The sequence below is a fragment of the Elgaria multicarinata genome, chromosome 5, assembly GCF_023053635.1.
Source record: "Elgaria multicarinata webbii isolate HBS135686 ecotype San Diego chromosome 5, rElgMul1.1.pri, whole genome shotgun sequence".
Taxonomy (NCBI): domain Eukaryota; kingdom Metazoa; phylum Chordata; class Lepidosauria; order Squamata; family Anguidae; genus Elgaria; species Elgaria multicarinata.
The window spans coordinates 139,241,937-139,266,140 of NC_086175.1; the positions used below are offsets into that span (position 1 = coordinate 139,241,937).

Here is a 24,204-nt window from a genome sequence, read left to right on the forward strand (position 1 = left end):
AGCATCCCTGACAGGTGGTTGTCCAGCTGCCTCTTGAATGACTGTAGTGTGGGAGAGCCCACCACCTCCCTAGGTAACTGGTTCCATTGTCGTACTGCTCTAACAGTCAGGAAGTTTTTCCTGATGTCCATCTGGAATCTGGCTTCCTTTAACTTGAGCCCGTTATTCCGTGTCCTGCACTCTGGGAGGATCGAGAAGAGATCCTGGCCCTCCTCTGTGTGACAACCTTTTAAGTATTTGAAGAGCACTATCATGTCTCCCCTCAGCCTTCTCTTCTCCAGGCTAAACATGTCCATGAACTCAGATAGAGTCAGACCCATTTTGGTGGGGACACCAAGATTTAAAATACTCCCTCATATTGTCCATATTTCGACAACTTCTGAAAACTTTCTTTTTCACTTTCTATTCCAACAAGCGCTGATTCTTTAGTTGATCCAGTGTTTTAAGATAACTTTCATGGGGCGTTGCTAGACGTACCGGGTGTTCCGTCGTTGAGGAGCGGTGAAAGCGGCTTTTCCCGTTCAGCCGTGACGCCTCATGATCCACACCTGCCTTCGATTTGTGGCGGAAGTTTGCGCCGGTTGTGCTGCTGCCGCCGCGAGAACGGTTGCGCAGCCACACCGGCCTGATTGCCGCGGCTTTTTTTTTCGCTCGCTGCACGGTTTGCGCACGTCCGAAAGACCGCAAACTTGCGCAGCCGTCAGCGATGCCGCCGCCGGCCCTGGCGGCGGCAGCGGCGGCAGTGCCAGTGCCAGCCGAAGTGCTGCTGGTGCTGTTGAGGGTCAACATTGATGCGCTCACTTCCTGATGGGGGTCGTGGCAGGTGTCATATGACCCGAGGTCAATCGTCTGCATGGCCACTCTGTGCCTACATCTCCCATCATGCCTCTGAGGTGTCGGCGGCGATGACCGCCTCTGTGCCCTGTGCCCCATCCCAAGGAGCCAACCCACATCTGGCCGTAGCCATGGCAGCAGCCCACAAACAGCTCTGCCCTCTGCCAGCCTGGTACCCACACTAACAGGCAGCGTGCAGCACCGCCATTATGCGGCCACGGTAGCTGCCCACCGCAAGGAGTCACCAGCCACTTTTCCGGTCCTCCGTTCCTGCGCAAACTGTCACTGGGGAAATAAAAAAAAAAAGCCGCTCCGCCGCGCTGCCCCAGCTGGCGGACTGCGTGCAAATGGCGGAGGCGGCTTGACCGAAGCCGCTGACCACTCCCCCTTAGCACGCCTTTTCCTGCCCAGTGTGGACCGCAGTGACCTCACATCCTCCCACACGTACTCCGAATTACCGCGGGACAGCAGGAAAAGGCGTCCTAAAACTCACTTTTTTAAAGTCGGGAGAAAGAGGCTTCACCGCGGGATAACGGCGGATCCTCGTGAACGTCATCTGGAAGCCTCGACGTGACTGCGGAAGGTAACGCGCGCTAGAGCCTCGTCTAGTAACGCCCATGGTCTGCTGCTTTTAAATTACTGCTTTCTTGATGTTTCTGAGTTGCTGTTTCAGTATTTTATACTTTTTATAATGTTGTTGATTTTATATGTAATTACATTTTTTTCTTTTATGACACCCCGTTGGTTGTGTTAACAGAAACGTTGGATAAAATTATTGGTTTTGATCCTGATGATGAAGCTGATACGAAATCCCTATTTTCTTCAGCTCAGTAAAGTAGCACCATGTTGTAAGGCACAGGTTACAGAGCAGAGGGCAAGGCAGAGGGGTGCACCTGTTGCGGCCGAGGGAGCGTGTGGCCAAAGTAAGATTTCAATCATATCATAGAATCATAGAATAGCAGAGTTGGAAGGGGCTTACAAGGCCATCGAGTCCAACCCCCTGCTCAAGGCAGAAATCCGCCCTAAAGCATCCCTGACAGATGGTTGTCCAGCTGCCTCTTGAAGGCCTCTAGTGTGGGAAAGCCCACCACCTCCCTAGGTCACTGATTCCATTGTTGTACTGCTCTAACAGTCAGGAAGTTTTTCCAGGTGTCCAGCCGGAATCTGCCTTCCTTTAACTTGAGCCCGTTATTCCATGTCCTGCACTCTGGGAGGATCGAGAAGAGATCATGGCCCTCCACTGTGTGACAACCTTTGAAGTATTTGAAGAGTGCTATCATGTCTCCCCTCAATCTTCTCTTGGAACCCCCACAATACACAGTACACAGTATGCCCCCATGGTCGGCCAATGCCCCGCAACCATTCTCTAGGCCGGCCATGTCGCTTGGACTGCTCTGTCATCAGCAAGAACCAACTTGGTGCGGTGGCTGCTTTCCCTGGACATTGAGAGAGACCTTGAGACAAGGACTTTGAGATCCTGGGGAGCCCTCCTTCCCTCCCTCCCTGCTCTGGACCAGATCTCATTACCCTTATCTCCTGTTGACGGTAGTTATTGTTCCAGCTTCCTCCCGCTCATTTGTCTCTCTTCGCTGAGGGATGCTTGTCTCACGCAGGGGTTAGAGGCCACTCACTAAGTAGAACTAAGCAAGAAGTTAGCATCCAGAGAAAGAGAGAGAAGGCGGCCATTTCAACGCCACGCAACAACAAATAGCTGAGAGTTCTGGCAGATTCGCCCTCAGAGATGCTGCAAAGTGAAGTCTGCTATAGACCATTGAGCAGGGGGTTGGACTCGATGGCCTTATAGGCTCTCCCACACTAGAGGCCTTCAAGAGGCAGCTGGACAACCATCTGTCAGGGATGCTTTAAGGTGGATTCCTGCATTGAGCAGGGGGTTGGACTCAATGGCCTTGTAGGCCCCTTCCAACTCTGCTATTCTTTGATGGTTCCTCTCTATTCGGCCCTGGTTAGGCCTCATCTAGAGTATTGCGTCCAGTTCTGGGCTCCACAATTCAAGAAGGACACAGACAAGCTGGAGCGTGTTCAGAGGAGGGCAACCAGGATGATCAGGGGTCTGGAAACAAAGCTCTATGAGGAGAGACTTAAAGAACTGGGCTTGTTCACTTGAAAGGCTGTCCCACAGAGGAGGGCCAGGATCTCTTCTCGATCCTCCCAGAGTGCAGGACACGGAATAAGGGGCTCAAGTTACAGGAAGTAAGATTCCGGCTGGACATCAGGAAAAACTTCCTGATGGTTAGAGCAGTACGACAATGGAACCAGTTACCTAGGGAGGTGGTGGGCTCTCCCACACCAGAGGCCTTGAAGAGGCAGCTGGACAACCCTCTGTCAGGGATGCTTTAGGGTGGATTCCTGCATTGAGCAGGGGGTTGGAGTCGATGGCCTTGTAGGCCCCTTCCAACTCTGCGATTCTATGATTCTATGATTCTATGACTAGCCAAATGGATGCCTACTTAATGGCTAACTGACCGCAGCAGGCTACTAAGGCAGCCTTCCCCAACCTGGCGCCCTCCAAATCCCAGTATTGAAGCAATTGAATATGTGGATGAAGAGATGGGAGCAGTAGAATGGCATTACACCAAAAGAAACCCTACTACAATCAAACAAGAGATAAGGTTACATCGTTGGACAAGAGACTGACCTACATTTTCAGAAGGGAGAGCACACGGATGCTGGCTACCCCTCCCAAAGCGCAAAGGTGATTCTTGGCCCACAAAACCCTGTCGGAGGAGTGATGCCGTCTGCCCCAAAGTGACAGAAAGGGTCTCTTACTAATAATAGCTCATAAGAACATCAGAAGAGCCCTGATGCTGGATCAGACCAAGGGTCCATCTAGTCCAGCACTCTGTTCACACAGTGACCAACCAGCCATCGGCCAGGGATGAACAAGCAGGACATGGTGCAACAGCACTCTCCCGCCCATGTTCCCCAGCAACTGGTGCATGATCCTCAATCAGGCAACTATTAAATAGCATGACTAAACCTAAATTCCAAGTCACGCAGCCCAGGGAATATTTAGGGAATAGATCACCCAGGCCTAGTAGTGAGACTTTTAGTCCCTGGCAATTAGTTTCAGACCAGTCCAGAACCCCTGTACAGCTTAGCTGGTGGAACCAGATTATGACCAGCAACTTGGCAAGAGAGATGCCTCCTTGGTAGCTCCTGCTTAGGACCCGTTATCAGTGAGAGAAAGACAAAGGCAACCTTTGCATTTCCTATCATGGAACATCACGGGACGGAGGAATAAATCGATGGACTTGGATTTTATCCACTTCCTTCAGACCGACGATATCATATGTCTGCAAGAAACTTGGCTCCTGGAGAAATACTCTGAACTTGCAAGGATTCGGGACATGGGAACAACCTTCCTTGCATTGGTTTGCACAGTACGTTTCATTAGGGTGTGCACCCAGGGAATTTTTTTTAAAAATGTGAACATTTATTGAATACTCAATCATATTTATTTATTTATTTATTTATTTATTCATTTATAACACTGTAGACACTGATGTCCTACTCCATGTTTGACTCGTCTGACTGTGGGAGGGCCATTGCAGGTGAGGGGAGGATTGAGGAGAAGCTCATTGCTTGAGACATTAGGGTGTGCCTGGGCACACCCGGCACACACCTTGTGCACACTGAAGTGTGCAGGGAGGGCAATGCGCCCCCTAAGGCCTGAATGGTTCCTACATATTCAGCTTGCTTGACTGTGGGAGGGCCATTGCAGGTGAGGGGAGGATTGAATCATGGAATCACAGAATGGCAGAGTTGGAAGGGGCCTACAAGGCCATCAGTCCAACCCCCTGCTCAAGGCAGGAATCCACCCTAAAGCATCCCTGACAGATCAGGGATGCTTTAGGGTGGATTCCTGCAATGATTAGGGGGTTGGACTCGATGGCCTTGTACGCCCATTCCAACTCTGGAAAATGCTTATTGCTTGAGACATTAGGATGTGCCTGGGCACACCCTTTGTGCACACCTATGCTGCCCTGGACACCTCTTCTCAAGGTTGTGGCACTGGAGCCTTGGCTATTTTGATTTCCTCCGCTTCAGAGGCACAAGGAATAGAAGTAGCTGGGTTAGCCCCCAATTATGGTCAGGCCTTAATCACCCAAGGCTGGAAGCTGGGGGGCCTAATTTGTGTTAATGACCATCTTCCTCCAAGATGGTTCCCTGTTGTCGTGCGAAGCATTTTTGGGTGGCTTGGTCTTGAACAGGCAACCAAGGCCATTAGCTTTACCGAAGACCTGCTCCAGGTGGAGATGAAAACTGGGAGAATGGGTTTGTCACTATGGAGCCAACACAGCTGCCTGAATTTTGATACTGTCCTTTGGGGTGTGGCTATGGGGACTGTTAGGATGAGCAACTGCACTTCTGAAGCTACCTCACAGCACAAGATGCTTTCTTGGCATCTGGCGTTCGCTGTAGCAGCAGCTGACGTTTGCCGCCTCTTGTGTGCTGCTTCTAGGTGTGTCATTAATTACTACTGTAGTAAATTTTACTATTGCTGTGCAAAAATACGTCCAACCTCTTTCATGCCCAATTCGCAGGCCACAAAGTAGGGGGGCATTTTGGATGTCTGGGGAAAGGTTGAGGGCGAGGAGTGCAAAATACTCAGGCACTCATCCTGCCTCCCTGCTGCTCCTGTGGGCAGTTTTTAACCCCCCAAAATATGCCAGAACAGCACACAGTCATGGCGTAGTTGCAGGACCAGCAGAGGCTGCAGGCTCCGATATCAGTGGGGTGGTGAATTTGTTCTGGGCTTCAGTCAGAACTAGCCAGAACTCTAACAGAGCTATCAAGATGCTTCTTGGATATGGTCGTCTGATTCTTCATACCGTTGAGAGCTCCTTTAGAGTTCTGCCTGGAACTGAGAGCAGATTCTCCACCACACTGATGTCAGAGAAACCTCCCTGCCTTGATCATGGGGGGTGGGGGTATTTCGCATCCCCCACCCACCCTATAAAAGCAAGAGAGAGGAGGCAGTTTCCTCCTCCCCATTCCAAATCCAAGCCAAAAGCTTGCCCTGTTGACCGTTTGGACCAGCAGCAGATGCTGCAAAGACGTCCTTCTCTGTGGCCTGGTTCAGACAATACTCTAAACCAGTGGTTCCCAAAGTGGGCGGTACTGCCCCCTTGGGGGTGGGTGGGATTGCATCGGGGGCATTAAGAGGCAAGGGGGCGGCAAGGGAGCGCTAAGAGGCAAGGGGGCGGCAGGGCAGTGCTCAAGGTGGTCTTTTCCGAGAAGCACCTCTCCAGAAGATCTTAAAACCCAGGAACATTTTTATGGGAGAAGGTAGTTTGGTCCCAAGCCATATATATAGGGGAAGAATCCACACATGTATTAATACCGTTTAAGAAGCGTCCTTTTAATGGTGAATTGAAATGTTTCAAAAGCACCAAAATGCTAATGAAAAGACATACCCTGCTTGGTGTGCCCCGCCATGCCGGGTGCAAAACAGAGGCATTCACTCTCTTTTCACTCCCTCCCTAGGCAAGCCTGTGGCGGGTGCTTCGGATTTTGAATAAATATTCAATTAATTGTTACTGTTTTGAATTTTATTGTTATTATCTTTCTTAGTTGGTCGTTGAAAACCGCTATTCTGAATGATGTTTTTTATAGTGTAGGGTAGGGGGCACTGGGCATGAGTTTGTGGAACCAAGGGGGCGGTGACCTGAAAAAGTTTGTGAACCACTGCTCTAAACCATGCTGCTTAACCACAAAATGGTTAAGGGAATCCCTTAACCATTTTGTGGCTAAGCAGCATGGTTTAGCGTGTTGTCTGAACCAGGCCAGAGGCTCTCTCATCCTAAGGAGCTGAAAACCAGCCCTAGACTTTTGAATGCCTGGAGAGGGAAGAGTGTAGAAACAGGAACAAGTGAAAGCAGCAGCGGCCGGCCTCATCTCTTAATGAGAGATCTGTGGCGAACAAGCAGACCTGTTCAGAATCCAGTGAGGAAGGTTCTTGCAAAGGGCCTGTTTAATTCACACAAACAACCGGGTGGCTTTATTGCCCTTGTCTCCATGCGGGTCTGTGTGAAACTCACAGGGGGAGCAGAGACAGAGAGAGAGAGAGAGAGAGAAATGCCTCCTCGCTCTCACACTTAGAAATAGACCCTTTCCCCCTAAAAGGTTCTCTCACCTGGCTGCTTCTTTCCGGCTTCTCCTTGTGGCTGCAGGTTTGTGCAAGATGAGGTTAATCCGGGCTAAGGAAAACGTAATTATAGTTTCTCCCTCTTAACCACAGGGAACGAAGAAGAGACCTGCTAGTTTCAAGCTCTTTGCTCAGAAATGAAATGCTGCTTTGCGCTTTGGTGCTGCTAAACTGCGACGCCTTCTGGCAGGAACGTTACAGAGCAGCGGGCGTAAAAGCACCCCAAATGGGTGAAAGATAGCAGAAAAGATGGAAGGTTAAATAAAAGTCAGCAGGAGGTCCAGGACCGCCAAGGGATGACACAGGATTCAGACCCAGCGGGACCCCAGATTTATGGGTTCCAACTGGGACAGAATTAGCCCCAGAATGGAACCAAAGTTCAATTGTTATTCATTGACAAGCCCAGTACATTTTGGAAGGTCCTGGGGCTGCTGCTAAACCTCCTTCGGCGGGCACAGGCCACACAGTGATGTTATTGCATTCTGTTGCCACGTTCATACAAAGACCTCCATCGGGCCACGGGAGTCACCTGTGGCAAGGGCCCAAAGTGGATTAGGTTGTGATTGTAATTTCCCCGCAGCCCTCTCCAAAGCAACGGAGCTAGGAACCGCCCTGTGCGCTGGGCTCCTCTGACACCATCTCCTTGTCCTCCTCAGGTGCACTGCGGCCAGCTCTGTGAATCCGACGAACTCCACCTGCGCACGTTGGAGAAGCATGTAAGTAAAGCCGAGTGAGGCTTACTTTTTGTCACACAGGCTGGCTTGAGATACAGTGGGGTTCGCCTGCCCTGTCTCTTCAGATTCCTCTCCGTGTGACATCTTGCCTGCCTCCCCCTGTGTTTGGGTGTACAGATTCCTCTCTCTTCGTGGACAATATGCCCTCTTTGTGCGGGTTGGGTTTGCTGAAATATTCATTCACGCCTGGTGGGAACGCAGGAGAGGGCCTTCTCGGTGGCTGCTCCATGGCTCTGGAACTCTCTTCCCAGGGAAGCTAGCCTGGCTCCCTCCCTGATGTGCAGGCAAAACCCTTTTTGTTCCGGCAGGCCTTTGGCGAATAATCGGGGCCTCCATCTGTGCCAAGGGCTTTTTAAATTGCCATTTTAAATGTTTTAATATTGGAACTTATTTAATATATTTTTAATTTATGTATCTTTGTAGTTATAGGTTTTAAATGTGTATGTTTTAAATCTTGTAATGCCGCCTTGAGGCCCAGCATTGGGCAAAAGATGGGATTTATTTATTTTATTGCATTTTTATACTGCCCAATAGCCGAAGCTCTCTGGGCGGTTCACAAAAATTAAAACCATTAAGAACATAATAAAACATCCAACAATCTAAAAACCCAAATACAAAATACAATATAAAAAGCACAACCAGGATAAAACCACACAATAGAAATTGATATAGGATTAAAATACAGAATTAAAACAGCAACGTTTAAATTTAGGTGTTAAAATACTGAGAAAATAAAAAGGTCTTCAGCTGGCGACGAAAAGAATACAGTGTAGGCGCCAGGTGGACCTCTCTGGGGAGCTCGTTCCACAGCCAGGTTGCCACAACAGTAGTCACATAAAAAAATGTAGTAATAATAATAATAATAATAATAATAATAATAATAATAATAATACAGTTTCTAGCAGTATTGCAACAAGGGAGAGGGCCTTCTCAGTGGTGGCCCCCTAATTATGGAATGATCTCCCCAATGAGGCTCGCCTGGCGCCAGCATTGTTATCTTTTCGGCGCCAGGTCAAGGCCTTTCTCTTCTCCCAGGCATTTAACAGCATTCAACAACATATGCTAAGTTTTCGTTTTTTTAATGGACCCCAGAACTGTTGTTGTTTAAAATGGATACTGTTTTATACTGTTGTTTTCATAATTTTTTGATGGTTTTAAATTCTGTATACATTTTAATGTTCACTGTTTTTTAACTTTTGTAAACCGCCCAGAGAGCTTCGGCTGTGGGATGGGATATAACTGTAATAAATTAATTAATTAATAAATAGTTGCTGACACAAGACCACACATGGTTCTTGCTTAATTGCTGACTGACTTGCTGTTGCACATCCAACCAGTTTCACTGGTGTTCCTTGTGTTCCACAATCTAAGCCAAGACCAGCTAGTGGTCGATGCGTGCTTCCATCTGGCCTAACATCCAGTGAAGCTTCAGTTTCGAAAAAATCCAGAAATTCTTCACACAGTGCAAAGTTAAACTATGGCATTATTATTATTATTATTATTATTATTATTATTATTATTATTATTATTATTTACATTTATATACTGCCCCATAGCCAAAGCTCTCTGGGTGGTTTACAAAGATTAAAACACTGAACATTTTTTAAAAAAACATTTTTTAAAAAAGCATAAAAACAGATAACATACAATATAATTTAAAACAACTATTCCAGGTCAGTTAAAAACTCAGCCTATGCTGTTAAATGCCTGAGAGAAGAGAAAAATTTTGACCTGGCACCAAAAAGGTAACAATGTTGGCGCCAGGCGAGCCTCGTGGGGGAGATTGTTCCATAATTGGGGGGCCACCACTGAAAAGGCCCTCTCCCTTGTTGCTATCCTCCAAGTTTCCTGTGTGGGCAACCTGCACTTCCTACAGCCTAATGCAGCATAATTTCATAGGAACATAGGAAGCTGCTTTATACTGAGTCAGACCATTAGTCCATCTAGCCCAGTATTGTCGACACTGACTGGCAGCAGCGGCTGTCCAGGGTTTCAGGCAGGATTCTTTCCTAGCCCTACCTGGAGAAGCCGGGGATCGAACCAAGGACCTTCTGCGTGCAAAGCAGGTGTTCCGTCACAATGAACCAAGTCCCCTTCAAAAGGCCTCGGCATGTGATTGGTTCAGACCTCTAGCAGTGGCTACCCTTGGACTGAAACAACTGGGCCTGTTTAGCCTGGAGAAGAGAAGATGGAGGGGAGACATGAGAGCACTCTTCAAATACTTGAAAGGTTGTCACACAGAGGAGGGCCAGGATCTCTTCTCGATCCTCCCAGAGTGCAGGACACTGAAGAATGGGCTCAAGTTACAGGAAGCCAGATTCCAGCTGGACATCAGGAAAAACTTCCTGACTGTTAAAGCAGTACAACAATGGAACCAGTGACCTAGGGAGGTTGTGGGCTCTCCCACACTAGAGGCCTTCAAGAGGCAGCTGGACAACCCTCTGTCAGGGATGCTTTAGGGTGGATTCCTGGATTGAGCAGGGGGTTGGACTCGATGGCCTTGTAGGCCCCTTCCAACTCTGCTCTTCTATGAGTCTAACGAACCTACCACTAAGTTATAAAACCTCTCCATTGGAGGCTCTTCACTCAGTCCAGGTCCCTCACCCGTTTGCAACTGTGATCTCTTGCAGATCCTGGTGTCCTACAAGCGCATCCAAGCCCTGCAGAAGCTGCAGCCGTGGCCGCAGGTCATCCTGTCCACCAGCTCATCGCAAAACTCCCTGGCGAAAACGGGCGGGTCGCCCAAGAGCAGCTACAGCGACTTGGACCGCAAGATCCTCCAATTGTGCGGTAAGGATGGAAACTCTGCATAGCATAACCCCATGGAAAGGAGGACCGGGCTCCTGTATCTTTAACAGTTGCATAGAAAAGGGAATTTCAACAGGTGGCATTTGTAGGCATGCAGCACCTGGTGGAATCCCCTCTTCATTACAACGGTTAAAGCTGCCAGAGCTCTGGCTTCTTTTGTATCTGGTCAAGAGGGCAAGACTCTTGAGCGTGTTCAGAGGAGGGCAACCAGGATGATCAGGGGTCTGGAAACAAAGCCCTATGAAGAGAGACTGAAAGAACTGGGCCTGTTTAGCCTGGAGAAGAGAAGATTGAGGGGAGACATGATAGCACTCCTCAAATACTTAAAAGGTTGTCCCACAGAGGAGGGCCAGGATCTCTTCTCGATCCTCCCAGAGTGCAGGACACGGAATAACGGGCTCAAGTTAAAGGAAGCCAGATTCCAGCTGGACATCAGGAAAAACTTCCTGACTGTTAGAGCAGTATGACAATGGAATCAGTGACCTAGGGAGGTTGTGGGCTCTCCCACACTAGAGGCCTTCAAGAGGCAGCTGGACAACCACCTGTCAGGGATGCTTTAGGGTGGATTCCTGCATTGAGCAGGGGGTTGGACTCGATGGCCTTGTAGGCCCCTTCCAACTCTGCTGTTCTATGATTCTATGACTCCTGCAGCTTTAACTGTTGTGATGAAGAGGGGATTTCCCCAGGTGCTGCGTGCATACAAATGACACCTGCTGAAATTCCTCTTTCAGTACAACTGTTAAAGTTACAGGCGCTCAATCCTTCTTTTCATATGGTCACCCTAGCTCTGCAGGATGGAGAAATGGTGGTCCAGATCCATGTGGTGTAGACCAGCACTGGGCAACCTGCACTTTCCACAGCCATATGCACCATAATTTCAAAAGGCCTCGGCATGTGATCGGTTGAGACCTCTAGCAAGACTGGAGTGACCGGTCCCTTCCCTGCCAGCCTGCTCTGTGGGAAGGAAGAGGGAGAGAGAAGGAAGTGGAAGGCAGAAAGAGAGAGAGAGAGAGAGAGAGAGAGAGAGAGAGAGAGAGAAAGGAATGACCCGCCCACTTTTGACTATTGCCCCACCTACCATTGACATGTGGGCCCCGACAGAAAAAAGATTGCCCACCCCTGGTATAAATGCTTACTACTTTAGTCCCGCTGTTGCCTCTAATCAAATAGGTTGTCAAGATTTTCGAAACAGTACAAAAACCTGCCATACCTGTTTTGGGGAGGCAATCATGGGATGGGTGTACACACTAGCGATGAGCAGGCTCCCCCACCACACACACACACACACACACACACACACACACACACCAATTGGCTCAGAAATGAGCCGAGGTGTTCCTTAAAGACGAGGCAACTAGCCTGCCTCATTTCCAAGCCCCTCTGATTTCAGTAACCTAGGGTGACCCTAAGGAAAGGAGGACGGGGCTCCTGTATCTTTAACAGTTGTATTGAAAAGGGAATTCCAGCAGGTGTCATTTGTATGCATGCAGCACCTGATGAAATGTCCTCTTCATCACAACAGTTAAAGCTGCAGGAGCCCTGCCCTCTTTTGTATCTGGTCATGCATCTCACAGTCTCCCCCCCCCCCCCTGAACACAGCACAAAGCAGCGATTACAAATGAGAGCACTGATTATTTTTTGGAAGGAAAGAAACTACCCGTGCAATTCTTCAGGCTCCTCTGGATCGGGGCAGTTTTGGGAGAAGATACAGAGGAAAAGAACATTCTCGCAATTCGAAATATTGTAATTACAGTTTATTTGGTAACGTTTGAAAAGTCGTATTGCTGCTCTGGGCAGGGCATGAAATGTTTGGGGTAGAAAAGACAGAATTGCTTGCCCCAAGTTATCTTGGGAAACATCATTTTTGTGAGCGTTCCCTGGAGTTGCAAAGATCCCTAGATAAAGAACATAAAAGATAGCCAGCACCATCTCATCCATGGCCCCTCACCCTGGGATATTCACAATGGATATGTGGTGGTAGACTGCCTCTGTGCATGGAGGATCCTCCTAGCTGCCATGGTTCACAGCCATCCATAACCCTTTCCTTCGTGAATTTGTGGAATCCCTTTTTAAACCTTCCTAAGCAAGTGACCATTCCGACATCCGGAAGTCCCACATTCTCATCCCTTGCTTTTACAGGGGAGCTGTATGACTTGGACGCCGCCTCGCTCCAGCTCAAAGTCATTAATTATGTGAGTATTTTGAGGACCGTCGCGCTTCGTACCTGCATGTGGAGCCCAGAACTGGACGCAATACTCTAGATGAGGCCTAACCAGGGCTGAATAGAGAGGAACCAGGACCTCACGTGATTTGGAAGCTATACTTCTATTAATGCAGCCCAAAATAGCATTGGCCTTTCTTGCAGCCATATCACACAGTTGGCTCGTAGCAACACAGAATCAGTTTTACTGGAGACCAGTGGGCAGGGAACAGGGATGGAAACGGGCGTGCCGTAGTTGCCCATGGTAATGGAAAATGAGGAGATATGATAGCACTCTTCAAATACTTAAAAGGTTGTCACACAGAAGAGGGCCAGGATCTCTTCTCGATCCTCCCAGAGTGCAGGACACGGAATAACGGGCTCAAGTTAAAGGAAGCCAGATTCCAGCTGGACATCAGGAAAAACTTCCTGACTGTTAGAGCAGTACGACAATGGAACCAGTTACCTAGGGCGGTTGTGGGCTCTCCCACACTAGAGGCCTTCAAGAGGCGGCTGGACAACCACCTGTCAGGGATGCTTTAGGGTGGATTCCTGCATTGAGCAGGGGGTTGGACTCGATGGCCTTGTAGGCCCCTTCCAACTCTGCTATTCTATGATTCTATGAGGAATCAAGGAAGATAGCCTTCCTGTGCCTGGGGCCCTCCAAATGTGTTGGACTACAATGCCAATCATCCCCAACCAGCATGTGAGGGCATCAGGTTGGGGAAGGCTGAGGTAAGGGAACCAGGGGTATTGATAGTGACTAAAGAGACATTTTTGCCCAGGGAGAAGTTAAAAGCATCCTCCCCAAAGTGTACAAGACCTGGAAAGTGAAGGACTAAAAATGGGCTTCAGGGAGAATGATACCTTAAAAGGCCCAGGAAGATTAAAGTGTGACTGTCAATCCACCCCGCACAAATTTGTGTTCTTATTTTATTTTTATTTTTTGCTTATTATATTTTTAATCCATCCAGTTTCAGACATTCTCTGAGTGGATTGCAAGAACAAAGAAAAGAACAACATACAACACGGAACCATATTTTTATATGAAACTATTTTTTAATAAATGCAACATAAGTACATAGAATCATAGAATAGCAGAGTTGGAAGGGGTCTATAAGGCCATCCATTCCAAACCCCCGCTCAGTACAGGAATCCACCCTAAAACATCCCTGACAGATGCTTGTCCAGCTGCCTCTTGAAGGCCTCTCATGTGGGAGAGCCCACCACCTCCCTAGGTAACTGGTTCCATTGTCGTACTGCTCTAACAGTCAGGACGTTTTTCCTGATGTACAGCCGGAGTCTGGCTTCTTCTAAAATGTACTTTTAATGTGTTTTTATTCAATTTTATTTTGTCCACCACTCCTAAATTCTGAACGGGGAGCGGTATATAAATATTGTAAATAAATAAATCAGTAAAGCCAAATTTTGGTATACATCCATTTTTAATATTTTAAGTAGGGTTGACGTATGGGTTTGGGTGCCATTTTTTTAACCCACAATTCTCCTTGTAATGACGTTACATCTGCATGCTGGGGGGTGGAATGGAAGAGGGGGCTGTCAGCTTGGGAGGAAACACCCCCCCCCCAGCTGCTGGTGGTGACAGTGATGGGAGCAGACCTCACAGCAAAACAAATAAGCCTATTCTGCCCCCACACACACCTCACCCCACCCCGCTCTCACACTGCCCCCCAATTCAGGCCAAAAGTTCGCTTTCCTCTCAGACACACCTGCATTTCAAACCTGCATTTCATGCCTGCACACCAGCAGTGAGGGTAAGTAAGTGGAGCGTGTGAAATTGGGCTTAAGAAATGAAGTACTTGTTAGAGGCGTTTCCGTCTCAGAATCTCCAGCCTCGAAGCTCTACTTCCTTTTATTTGCCTAACGTGACCAATAATTAAAAAAAACACGAAAAACCCTTCTGAAAACCCTCCGCTGCAATGTTAACAAGAGAGTGTTTGTCAACAGCTGTTCTTGGTCGTCTTCCAAGTTTTGGGAATAGGAAGCTGTAAAAGCAGCAAGCAGGACGGCCGTGCCCTGCGCGCCGGAACAGCCTCCTTGCCATCTGCCGATGCCACGTAAAGCGGCCACATCTTCCTTTTTAAAAGCATCATAAAACTTCGCAGCCCTGTACGCTTTCCTGAGCAACACGGAATCAGGCAGCTGGTGTGTGTGCGTGTGTGCAGAGCTTCTACACTCATAGCATAAGACGACAAAACAAGCCAGCAATTAAAATCAGATAAATCTTTCAGCGTTTGTTTTTACAGGGCTGGAAGAATCCTAGGTGCAAGGCCTTTGTGACAACTGAAAATTCCCTGCTAATGCCTGCAAAAAAACCCAACTCTTTTTATTTACTCATTGTTGTGCTCAGCTTGCAATCTCAGCAGGGGTCAGGTAACATGAGGGGCCAATAGGTTTCCACCTGGTCCTACCAAATTTTCGTTGATTCAAATCTAGCTAAAGAGCGTCACGCTGCAGCAGCAACAGCAATTTATCTCCTGAATTTTTTTATAGCGCAGTTATTAATGCGCACGTGCACATTAGCTCATATACGATGCTATAGAGTAGGACCAAAGGAAGCCATAAAACCTATCTGCGGAGCTCCGCAGATTCATAGGAGAGGAAATGCGAGTGGGCAAAGGAACGAGGCAGCAGAGGAGGATGTGAGCGGGGGACTGAACACATCTCCTCTCTCGCTGCCTGTTCACCCCTCTTTGTTTTCATTTTACAAGCTGTGTCTGCCCTTTCCCCATATAGGACAAAAAGCAAGTGGGGAACGGAACGAAGCAGCAGAGGAGGATGTGAGCGGGGGACTGAACACATCTCCTCTCTCTCGCTGCCTGTTCACCCCTCTTTGTTTTCATTTTAAAAGCTCCATCTTAATTCAAAATCAAAACAGTGGGAAGGAACGAGGCAGCCGGAGAACGCGATAGGTGCAAAGCCAGGGAATCACCCAATCACTTTGTCCTACCCTCGATGCTCAGCCCACATGTCACAATGCGATTTAACTCCCCCCAAAGACACATCGCCATAACGCGGTGCAAACTCGGATGTGATCTAAAAGTCACGTTAAATCACAAATGCAAATATGCGCATTATCGCATTAAAAGCCCGGCACTACGGCGAATGGACGGCTGCGTCATGTGTCCTGAAATGCGAATATGCACATTTAGGTCGGGGTAAACAAGCCGTATAGACAAGCCCAAGAACAGTACCAAAGGAGGAGTAATCCCCCCTCTCAAACTTGCCTGTCCCAACTAGGCCTGCTCTGCTTTTGCTGTTTATTTATTCATTCTACTTTTATGCTGCTAATATCCCGAGATCTATAAGCACCTCACAAAACAGATATAATACAATATAAAAACAAATCTAAAAACAGTGCAAAACAATAAATTATTGAATTTATTGTGAATAAATAAGTGAAGCAGAAGTTGAGGGGGCAGGATTGCAGTTTGAGATTGATAAACAAATGGTCAAAGAACACCTAATTTCCTTGAATGAGTTCAAATCCCCAGTGCCCGATGAACTGCATCCAAGAGTAATGAAGGAGCTAGCGGAAGAACTCTCAGAACCTTTGTCTATTATCTTTGCAAAATCATGGAAGACGGGTGAGGTGCCGGATGACTGGAGGAGGGCTAACGTTGTCCCTATCTTCAAAAAGGGCAAAAAGGAGGAACCTGGGAACTACAGACCAGTCAGTCTGACATCCATCCCTGGGAAAATTCTGGAGCAGATTATAAAGAAGTCAATCTGTAAACACCTTGAAATCAATGCAGTGATTACTAGAAGCCAACATGGATTTGTCAGGAACAAATCCTGTCAGACTAATTTGATCTCATTTTTTGATAGGATAACCTCCCTTGTGGACTGTGGGAATGCTGTGGATGTCATATATCTTGACTTCAGCAAAGCTTTTGACAAAGTACCACATGACATTCTGATTAACAAACTAGCTAAAAGTGGGCTAGATGGAACAACTATTAGGTGGATCCACAGTTGGCTACAGAATCGGACTCAAAGAGTACTTATCAATGGAACCTTCTCAAACTGGGGAGAGGCAACGAGTGGGGTGCCGCAGGGCTCAGTCCTGGGCCCAGTGCTCTTCAACATTTTTATTAATGATTTGGACGAGGAGGTGCAGGGAACGCTGATCAAATTTGCAGATGACACCAAATTGGGTGGGATAGCTAATACCCTGGAAGACAGAAACAAACTTCAAAGTGATCTTGATAGGCTGGAGTGCTGGGCTGAAAACAACAGAATGAAATTTAATAGGGATAAATGCCAAGTTCTACATTTAGGGAATAGAAACCAAATGCACAGTTACAAGATGGGGGACACTTGGCTCAGCAATACTACAAACGCTACAATACTTCCAAATCACGTGAGGTACTGGTTCCTCTCTATTCGGCCCTGGTTAGGCCTCATCTAGAGTATTGCGTCCAGTTCTGGGCTCCACAATTCAAGAAGGACGCAGACAAGCTGGAGCGTGTTCAGAAGAGGGCAACCAGGATGATCAGAGGTCTAGAAACAAAGCCCTATGAAGAGAGACTGAAAGAACTGGGCATGTTTAGCCTGGAGAAGAGAAGATTGAGGGGAGACATGATAGCACTCTTCAAATACTTAAAAGGTTGTCACACAGAGGAGGGCCAGGATCTCTTCTCGATTCTCCCAGAGTGCAGGACACGGAATAACGGGCTCAAGTTAAAGGAAGCCAGATTCCGGCTGGACATCAGGAAAAACTTCCTGACTGTTAGAGCAGTGCGACAGTGGAATCAGCTACCTAGGGAGGTTGTGGGCTCTCCCACACTAGAGGCATTCAAGAGGCAGCTGGACAACCATCTGTCAGGGATGCTTTAGGGTGGATTCCTGCATTGAGCAGGGGGTTGGACTCGATGGCCTTGTAGGCCCCTTCCAACTCTGCTATTCTATGATTCTATGATTCTATGAAAACATTACAATCATAAAACAGGGCAGTCCAAAACAGACCATTAAAAGTCGAAGAAAGCAGGTATGTCTTCAAGAGGTGCTAAAACTCCCCACAAGTTTCTGCCTCTCAGACAATGCATGGACCTGTGTTTATTTATTTATTTATTTATTTATTTATTTATTTTATTACATTTATATACCGCCCAATAGCTAGAGCTCTCTGGGCAGTTTACAGAAATTCTAAAATGAGATAAAAACAAGTATACAAAATTTAAAATTCTAAAACACAGAACATACATACATGAAGCATTAAAAACCGTTAAAATAAACATGTGGGTGATTAAAATGTGCCGCCGTATGCCTGGGCAAAGAGGAAAGTCTTAACCTGGCGCCAGAAAGAGAGCAGCCTTGGTGCCAGGCGAGCTTCATCAGGGAGATCATTCCATAGTCTGGGGGCCACCACCGAAAAGGCCCCGTCCCTCGTTGCCACACTCCAAGCCTCTCTCGGAGTAGGCACCTGGAGAAGGACGTTAGATGTTGAACGTAGTGACTGGGTATATTCACGTCGGGAGAGGCGTTCCGTCAGGTATTGTGGTCCCAAGCCGTGTAAGGCTTTATAGGCCAAAACCAGCACCTTGAATTGGGCTCGGAAACATACAGGCAGCCAGTGCCAGCGGACCAGAGCAGGTGTTATACAGTCGAACCTTCTGGTTCCCGAAATCAATCTGGCCGCTGCATTTTATTATTATTTTGCACGAGCTGCAGCTTCCGAACCGTCTTCAAAGGCAGCCCTATGTAGAGCGCATTGCAGTAATCTAACTTGGAGGTTACCAGAGCATGGACAACTGAAGCCAGGTTATCCCTGTCCAGATAGGGGCGTAACTGGGCCACCAACTGGAGTTTGTAGAAGGCGCTCCGTGCCACTGAGGTCACCTGAGCCTCAAGTGACAATGGTGGATCTAAAAGAACCCCCAAGCTACGAACCTGCCCCTTCAGGGTGAGTGCAATCCCATCCAGAACCGGTAGAACACCCCCCATCCTGTCAGCGGAATCACCTACTCACAGCATCTCAGTCTTGTCTGGATTGGGTTTCAGTTTATTAGCCCTCCTCCAGTCCATTGTCGTAGTTCCAGAAGGTTAGGGTGCCACTACTGAGAAGGCCTGCTTACATGAGGCTGCCCGACGACATTCTCCTGGCGTCCTCATCCTTCACACTGGAAATCATTCAGCTCTTTCCATTCGTATATTTAACCACACATTTCTTTCTTGCAGCTGAAACAGGAGACGCAGTCCCCATGTTGCTGCCTCCTGCTGGTGTCAGAAGATAACAACCAGCTTTTCTGTCAGGTGAGTTCCCTACACACACACACACACACACATCTTAACGCTTTCACCTCAAAAGAAGTCTTTGTTCTTGATTATTTTCCTTGCACATGAAGTTTATAAGCCTACCTGTCTTGGCTTTTTGGAAAAGAATTTTGACATTCTGGTAGAGGCAGTAAGCCAATGGATGCCAGTTGCTGGGGAACATGGGTGGGAGGGTGCTGTTGCACCATGTCCTGCTTGTAGGTCCCTGGCCGATGGCTTGTTGGCCACTGCGTGAACAGAGTGCTGGACTAGATGGACCCTTGGTCTGATCCCACAGGCCTCTTTTGATGTTCTTATGACACACCTCTTTAATTTGGACTTTTAAATTATTATTAGTGGTTTTAACATTTAATATGGTTTTGTTGGGCAAGTACAAATAGCCCACTAAGCCATGGTTAGGCCTCTAATGCTTTTGCAGCAAATGTTTAAACCGTGGTTCTGTAGCCACCATGTTTAGGAATAGCTCACAGGACACATGCTAAGCAGTAATATTTAGCTTACCATGTTGTGGCATTAGCATGTTGACTGAACAGGGTCATTATGTTTATGTGTCTAGTTATTACTGCTTTTATTTAACTTGTTGTAACCCACCTTGGGGACATTTGTAGAAAGGTGGCATGATCGTATTATCAACAAATAATGAATAAATGCCTAATTTCTGAGCTGTCGCATTCTGTAGAAGAGACACCTCTGTCTCTATCGCCAGGCTATATTCAGGCAGTCCTTCCGCTGGGTGCTGTGTTCCTAGGATCACTAATTAACGCACAATTGCTTTCTCGTTAATCACCCTGACATACTTCCCAAAGTATGACTCAGAATAGACTTCTGCCCACATCTTCACTGGATGCTTTGGGGAGATTTGGGGATCCTTATCTAGGTTGGAGTACATAGAATCATAGTAGAGTTGGAAGGGGCCTCTAAGGCCATCGAGTCCAACCCCCTACTCAATGCAGGAGTCCACCCTAAAGCATCCCTGACAGATGGCTGTCCAGCTGCCTCCATAAGAACATAAGAACAGCCCTGAGGCTGGATCAGACCGAGGGTCCCTCTAGCCCAGTTCTCTGTTCCCACAGTGGCCAACCAGCTGTCGACCAGGGACCCGCAAGCAGGACCTGGTGCAACAGCACCCTCCCACCCATGTTCCCCAGCAACAGGTGCACACAGGCTTCCTGCCTCAAATACTGGAGGTAGCACACAACCATCAGGGCTAGTAGCCATGGATGGCCTTCTCCTCCAGGAATTTATCCAACCCCCTTCTGAAGCCATCCAAATGGGTGGCCGTCACCACATCTTGTGGCATTGAATGGTTATTTGCAGTGACCAACTTGGAGGAAAATAAGGGTGTGGTTCCTTGGGATGGGTTGGGGGACATCGCCGTCTGCCCTATGATCAATCATAATCTTTAAGTGTCTCCAAGGCTGGCGTGTTTCTGAGATAAATTCTCAGGGGCTGCCCCACAACTGTAAAACTGGAGAATTGTTTAAAAGCTTTGTCAAAAGAGCTTTGTTAATACTTGGCTGCCTTTTTTAAAATGTTTTATTTTTACAAAGACCAACAAAGGGAACCCTAATGACCCAGTGGAGAAATGGGTTGCGAACATTTTCAGCCCCCCTCTGCTGCCATAATCAGCGTGGCCCTGCTCCCCGTGTGAACCAAGTAAGGTTTTACTGTCATTATTATGTAATCCTGCCTGTCACGTGCACCCCAGTTCCTTACCTTTCGAGTTCAATGGGAATTGTGCAAAGAGTTGGAGCCTACAGACAATATTGTTCAGGGATTCATCGGTTTGGGCTGCAATCCCACGCTGGTTGACTAGGTACTTAGTCTTAGGTCTTAGAACTCAGTGGGACTTGACTGCAGAAGGGCATGTTATGAAAAGGCTTTTGATTAGGGTGACCATATGAAAAAGAGGACGGGGCCCCTGTGTCTTTAACAGTTGCATAGAAAAGGGAATTTCAGCAGGTGTCATTTGTATGCACGCAGCACCTGGTGAAATTCCCTCTTCATCACAGCAGTTAAAGCTGCAGCAGCTATACTAGCGTGATCAGATACAAAAGAAAGGAGGGCTCTTGCAGCTTTAACTAGGGTGACCCTATGAAAAGGAGGACAGGGCTCCTGTATCTTTAACAGTTGTATTGAAAAGGAAATTTCAGCAGCTGTCATTGGTATATATGGGGAACCTAGGGAAATGTCCTCTTCATCACAACAGTTAAAACTGCAGGTGCCCTGCCCTCCTTTAAATCTGGTCACTCTAGTATAGCTCCTGCACCTTTAACTGTTGTGATGAAGAGGGAATTTCACCAGGTTCCCCATATATACAAATGACACCTGCTGAAATTCCCTTTTCTATGCAGCTGTCAAAGATACAGGAGCCCGGTCCTCCTTTTCATTTGGTCACCCTGCTTTAACTGTTGTGATGAAGAGGGAATTTCACCAGGTGCTACTTACACATTATTTATTTATTTATTTATTTATTTCTTACATTTCTATACCGCCCAATAGCTGGAGCTCTCTGGGCGGTTCACATAAATGACCCCTCCTGAAATTCCCCTTTCAATACAGCGGTTAAAGATGCAGGAGCCCTGTCCTCCTTTCCATAGGGTCACCCTACTTTTGATGGCTGGGTCAGACTCCCAGGGTAGACGTTTACTTCTAGCGTTATCCCTGGGTATGTAATTTGTATCCCGTCTACCAATTTCACATACATTATGTTTTCAATTATTGCCGCCCCCGGCCACGCCTTCAGTGATGCCACGGGCGACAAGCTTTAACAGGCCACCAGTGGATCCTTTCGTATGAAGGCAAGGATTTCAAATGCTGCCTTTCCTCCGCTTCTGTGAAGATGGACATCCCTTGATCCCTTTGGTTTCCTTCCATTTACTCGCCCGCTTCTTGTTTCTCGCAGGTTGTTGGAGATAAGGTGTTGGAGGAGGAGATCAGCTTCCCGGTGAGTTGTTAAATTGTTCCGTCCATTTCCCACATTCAGGTGTGATTGATGTCACTAGTGTAGCCAAAATGGCAGCACCCACATGCAAGCGGTGATGTAATGGAAGCCAGGACTCACAGGGCTGAAACGCCAGGACTGCCGGTTAACGAGACGATGGTCTCACTTGCCAACCCATTCAGACTTCACTGTGCCTTCTAAGCCTAGCTGTATTTCTCACTATAGTTGAGGGGTGGGGTGGATTTCCCAGCAGAAATATATTGTTGTGACCCATTTCTCTTGAATGCAAAGTATTTTGGGGTGGCTTGGTCATGATGGGTAATTATGAGCTGTTGGCTTATTGGGCCTGTTCAGAAGACACCTTAAACCATGGCTACCATGGTGGCTAAGCCAGAAAGCCTGGACATGTTCAGTAGACACCTTAAACCATGCCTTTAACCACAATGAATAAGGCTTTTTGCTATATTCACCATGGTTGAAGGTGTGGTTTAAGGTGTCTTCTGAACACAGCCCAGCTTTCTGGCTTAACCACCATAGTTAAAGCCATGGTTTAAGGTGTCTTCTGAACAGGGCCATAGAATACAGAGTGGGGGAGATGGATCAATGGAGCTGCCTTCATTTTCAAAGCCCCCTTTCTCCAATTCCCTTTAAAGGAGGGCAGCAAATTCAATTTGGACTTGGGAGAGGAGACTGTCCCAGGCACGAGAAGCCTGTGGACGTAATGGCTGGCTAGCAATCATTTGAGGTCCTTCTGTGTGCTGCTCTCCCAGTGCCTCTGCTACCTAACAGTACAAAACACTACATGAACCCATGACAACAACAACAACAAAAATAGATGGAAATACCCCAAAGATCTAGGGACATCGTCCAGCAGGAAGCCCGCTTGTGCAAGGCAGCCCACTCAAATGAACTGGCACCACACAAGAGCACCCAGTGGGGCTGGATCGCGACCCATCCCAAGTGACAGACAGCATGAAGCTTTATCTGGATGGCTTAATAGAGGGGAGCAATCAATTCATACCTGCAGATTGTGTGCATAGATCACGGCGTGCGAATCGGTGCCGGCGAGAAGGTTAAGTGATGTTTGTGCATGAGACTTTGGGTTGAGGACTCCCGAGCGTCTGTCTCCTTGATTTATGTGCAGTACATTATTGCCTCTGGCTGAAATATTCCGCAGCGCTCGGAAGGCCGCAGCGTGGTTCTGCGAGGCGACAAGGAAGTTGTGGGATACTGAGCGAATGCCAATGGCAGCTGCGCTCGAGTGGAACGCCACCGTTTCCATTAAAGCCACCTCTCTGCAGAGCCATTAGCCTAAATTTTGACATCCCTTGTGGACGGCGAGGCCTGTGTCCAGCCCCCATTACAACAAGGACTCCTTTAGGAATCATAGAACAGCAGAGTTGGAAGGGGCCTACAAGGCCATCCAGTCCAACCCCCTGCTCAATGCAGGAATCCACCCTAAGGTATCCCTGACAGGTGGTTGTCTAGCTGCCTCTTGTGGGCTCTCCTAGTGTGGGAGAGCCCACAACCTCCCTAGGTAACTGGTTCCATTGTTGTACTGCTCTAACAGTCAGGAAGTTTTTCCTGATGTCCAGCTGGAATCTGGCTTCCTTTAACTTGAGCCTGTTATTCCGTGTCCTGCACTCTGGGAGGATTGAGAAGAGATCCTGGCCCTCCTCTGTGTGACAACCTTTTAAGTATTTGAAGAGTGCTATCATGTCTCCCCTCCATCTTCTCTTCTCCAGGCTGGAGGGCTCAACACTAACAGGATTCTCTGCTACTAAATAAAGACTGGAGCCGAGGATAGAATCATAGAATAGCAGAGTTGGAAGGGGCCTACAAGGCCATGGAGTCCAACCCCCTGCTCAATGCAGGAATCCACCCTAAAGCATCCCTGACAGAGGGTTGTCCAGCGGCCTCTTGAAGGCCTCTAGTGTGGGAGAGCCCACAACCTCCCTAGGTAACTGGTTCCATTGTCGTACTGCTCTAACAGTCAGGAAGTTTTTCCTGATGGCCAGCCGGAATCTGGCTTCCTTTAACTTGAGCCCATTATTCCGTGTCCGGCACTCAGGGAAGATCAAGAAGAGATCCTGGCCCTCCCCTGTGTGACAACCTTTCAAGTATTTGAAGAGTGCTCTCATGTCTCCCCTCTACCAGAGGTTGGGAACATGAGCCAGATGCGTGCCTGCTGTTTTCAGTGGCAGCTGTGTGTCGAAAG

General features: G+C 47.8%; 1 protein-coding gene across 1 annotated transcript in view; it reads left to right on the top strand.

The window, feature by feature from the left end:
• PDE2A (phosphodiesterase 2A) overlaps nt 1-24,204 on the top strand; it is a 455,035-nt gene that overhangs the window by 398,277 nt on the left and 32,554 nt on the right. The window contains exons 7-10 of the mRNA XM_063127363.1: nt 10,368-10,527; nt 12,685-12,737; nt 18,947-19,021; nt 21,948-21,989. Of these exons, the coding sequence (XP_062983433.1) occupies nt 10,368-10,527; nt 12,685-12,737; nt 18,947-19,021; nt 21,948-21,989 (330 nt within the window). The remainder of the gene's footprint in view (nt 1-10,367; nt 10,528-12,684; nt 12,738-18,946; nt 19,022-21,947; nt 21,990-24,204) is intronic.